Source organism: Quercus suber, unplaced genomic scaffold, assembly GCF_002906115.3.
Source record: "Quercus suber isolate HL8 unplaced genomic scaffold, Cork oak 2.0 scaffold_83, whole genome shotgun sequence".
Lineage (NCBI taxonomy): Eukaryota > Viridiplantae > Streptophyta > Magnoliopsida > Fagales > Fagaceae > Quercus > Quercus suber.
Window position 1 is genome coordinate 1056543 of NW_027069548.1, and position 2280 is coordinate 1058822.

Consider the following 2280-nt stretch of genomic DNA (forward strand, 5'->3'; position numbering starts at 1 on the left):
TTTTTTTTTTTTTTTTTTTTTTTTTTTTTTTGGAATAGGGCATTTTTATGATTATCATAATGATTGGCTAAACTTTGTTTTGTAGAATCTCAAGAGCCGGGGTAGTCTTCAGTTGCTGAAGTACAAGTGGGCGGCGTTGTCCTTAGACATTAAAAATGTCATTAATAAAGCTAGCTTTCAAACCTTTTCTGAGCTCTCTTGGACCATAACACCAATGAGTATAAGGACCGTCAACTGCTTGTCACATTGTCTGAATGATTCTAGGATACCACTTGTACTTTTCATTTTCTGGGCATTGGTGAGGTGATGTTGACACCCTATGACTTCTCAGCCATTACTGGCTTGAAATTAGGTGGTGAGAGAATTGAAGGTAATGATTCCATTTCATCAGTGGAAATTAGGGGTCTTTTGGGTGTGATGCCTCCATGAGTTAGGAGTAAGAATATGCCCTTGATGTGGTTGTATACCAACATTGACAAGTGTGAGACTATAGCAACTGGTACTCGTATGTTCATGCTTCTCTTCATTGGAACTCTCTTATGTCCAGACTTAGGGAGCATTGTGAGTTTACATTATTTGTGAAGTTTGAGGGTTATTAATCAGATCAAAAATTATGATTGGGGTGGCATGGCTTATGTGATCCTCTTTCACTTCATAACTTAGCTTTCTTGGTGCAGTCTTTCAAGCTTAGGAGGTGCGCCATTTGTTTGGCAGGTGAGATTTAAATTCTTGGTCAGGTGTATTTTGTAAAGGTTATTTACGTGTTGTTAATGTTAATGTGTGCTGATTTTTTTTTTTAGGTCTGGATGTATGAATATTTTGGTGTTGGTCCATAACTTTTGGAAGATGTTAATGAAATGTTTCCAAGGTTTCTTCATTGGCTGCCTAAGTATAGCCTGTCAAGGCCTCCCAAGCGTTCTTTGCAGGCTTGGAGTATGGTGATTGACAGCTTAGTTGCCGATGAGGTGAGTTTTTTATTTTTATTTTTTTATTTTTTTTATTTTGTGTTGTTTTGTTTTGTTGTTTTTTTTTTTTAATGGGTATGGTTTCTTATTCATTCTGGGTTCTTTGTAGTGCTCAAATGTCCTTAAATCCTTGACTTGGATGTGAGGAGCATAAGGAGTGTGCATGAGCTTAGGAATTGAATAACCATCAAGTGTTGTTTGAATGCAGCCATGGGAGATATTGGTATCTTGGTGACCGGGTACTGGCTCAGGTTCATCACATATACCCTTCTGAAATAATTCCTACCCATCCTTGTCCTTCCATCCTGTTGGCAGACCTTCTGACTAATGAAGAAATTGCTCATGCTCGGGTTGGCCACACTATTCCCGGGACGCCAGGAGACCATCTTGAATTTGTCTAGGCTCAATTGCAGGGTTGCTTAGTTGACTTCTTTGGAACATCGGTAGCTTTCTTTCATTCCCAAATCAACTTGCATCATGGCTCGCATCATCATCTTTTATTTTCTTTGTTTTGCCTTTTGTGAAGATATTTGCATGTTGAATTTTTAGGCTTCATCCTCTGAAAAGGAAAGTCCTCCTCCTAGCAATACTGGTGGTCCTTCTAGTTCCTTCATGAAGACATATCCCCATTTCCCAGCGTGGCAATATGAAGTAATGAATCCTGATGGATCTTTCAGCTTTACGGATCTAGCCTGGCCAGAGTATACCCCAAATGTCCCTTGGACTAACCTGATATACTCCCAAATCCATTAGTCTTATGTTCTCATTTTTTTCCATTGAGTTATTTCTGAACTTGCGGCCTTATGCTCCAAGTAGGTGTTGATCTTGTGGAAGAAAGCATGTGGATGATTGGTGGCTTGCAGCTAGTGGCATGCACGCAATCCTTCCAATATGTGCTCAACGAAGTGAATTGGGTAAAGGATGATGCTTCCTTAATGATTTTTGCTTGAAATCCATGGTAATGAATTTGACACCTGTTTCTGGCAATTTTTTTTTAAAATTGAATGGCAACTACTGAGGCCAACACAAGATCCTTGAAGAGAGAATAAAAAATCTTGAATTTCAGAACTGGCAACACGAATCTTGGTTTTATGCCAGTCAAGAAGGAGACACAGAGGGTGGTTCCTTTATGGTGGGTCTAGAAGATCTTCCCATAGGCGGACTCGAAGTTCAAATGATGCTTGACTTGTATTTTAATTTCCCTGCAGAGACAAAAATATTCCTTAGTCAGACAATTTGTACTAACTTCCATTTTTAGCTTTTTGTCATTGGATTGCTTTTAGCCTTGCTAAAACTTAGATGAGACAAGTTTAGA

At 38.9% G+C, this 2280-nt stretch overlaps 1 protein-coding gene across 1 annotated transcript in view; it reads left to right on the top strand.

Moving 5' to 3' along the window:
• LOC112019517 (probable receptor-like protein kinase At5g38990) overlaps window positions 1-1718 on the top strand; it is a 5633-nt gene extending 3915 nt beyond the window's left edge. Inside the window, exons 2-3 of the mRNA XM_065773959.1 lie at window positions 1174-1315; window positions 1515-1718. Of these exons, the coding sequence (XP_065630031.1) occupies window positions 1174-1315; window positions 1515-1718 (346 nt within the window). The remainder of the gene's footprint in view (window positions 1-1173; window positions 1316-1514) is intronic.
• The last annotated feature ends 562 nt before the right edge of the window (window positions 1719-2280 follow it).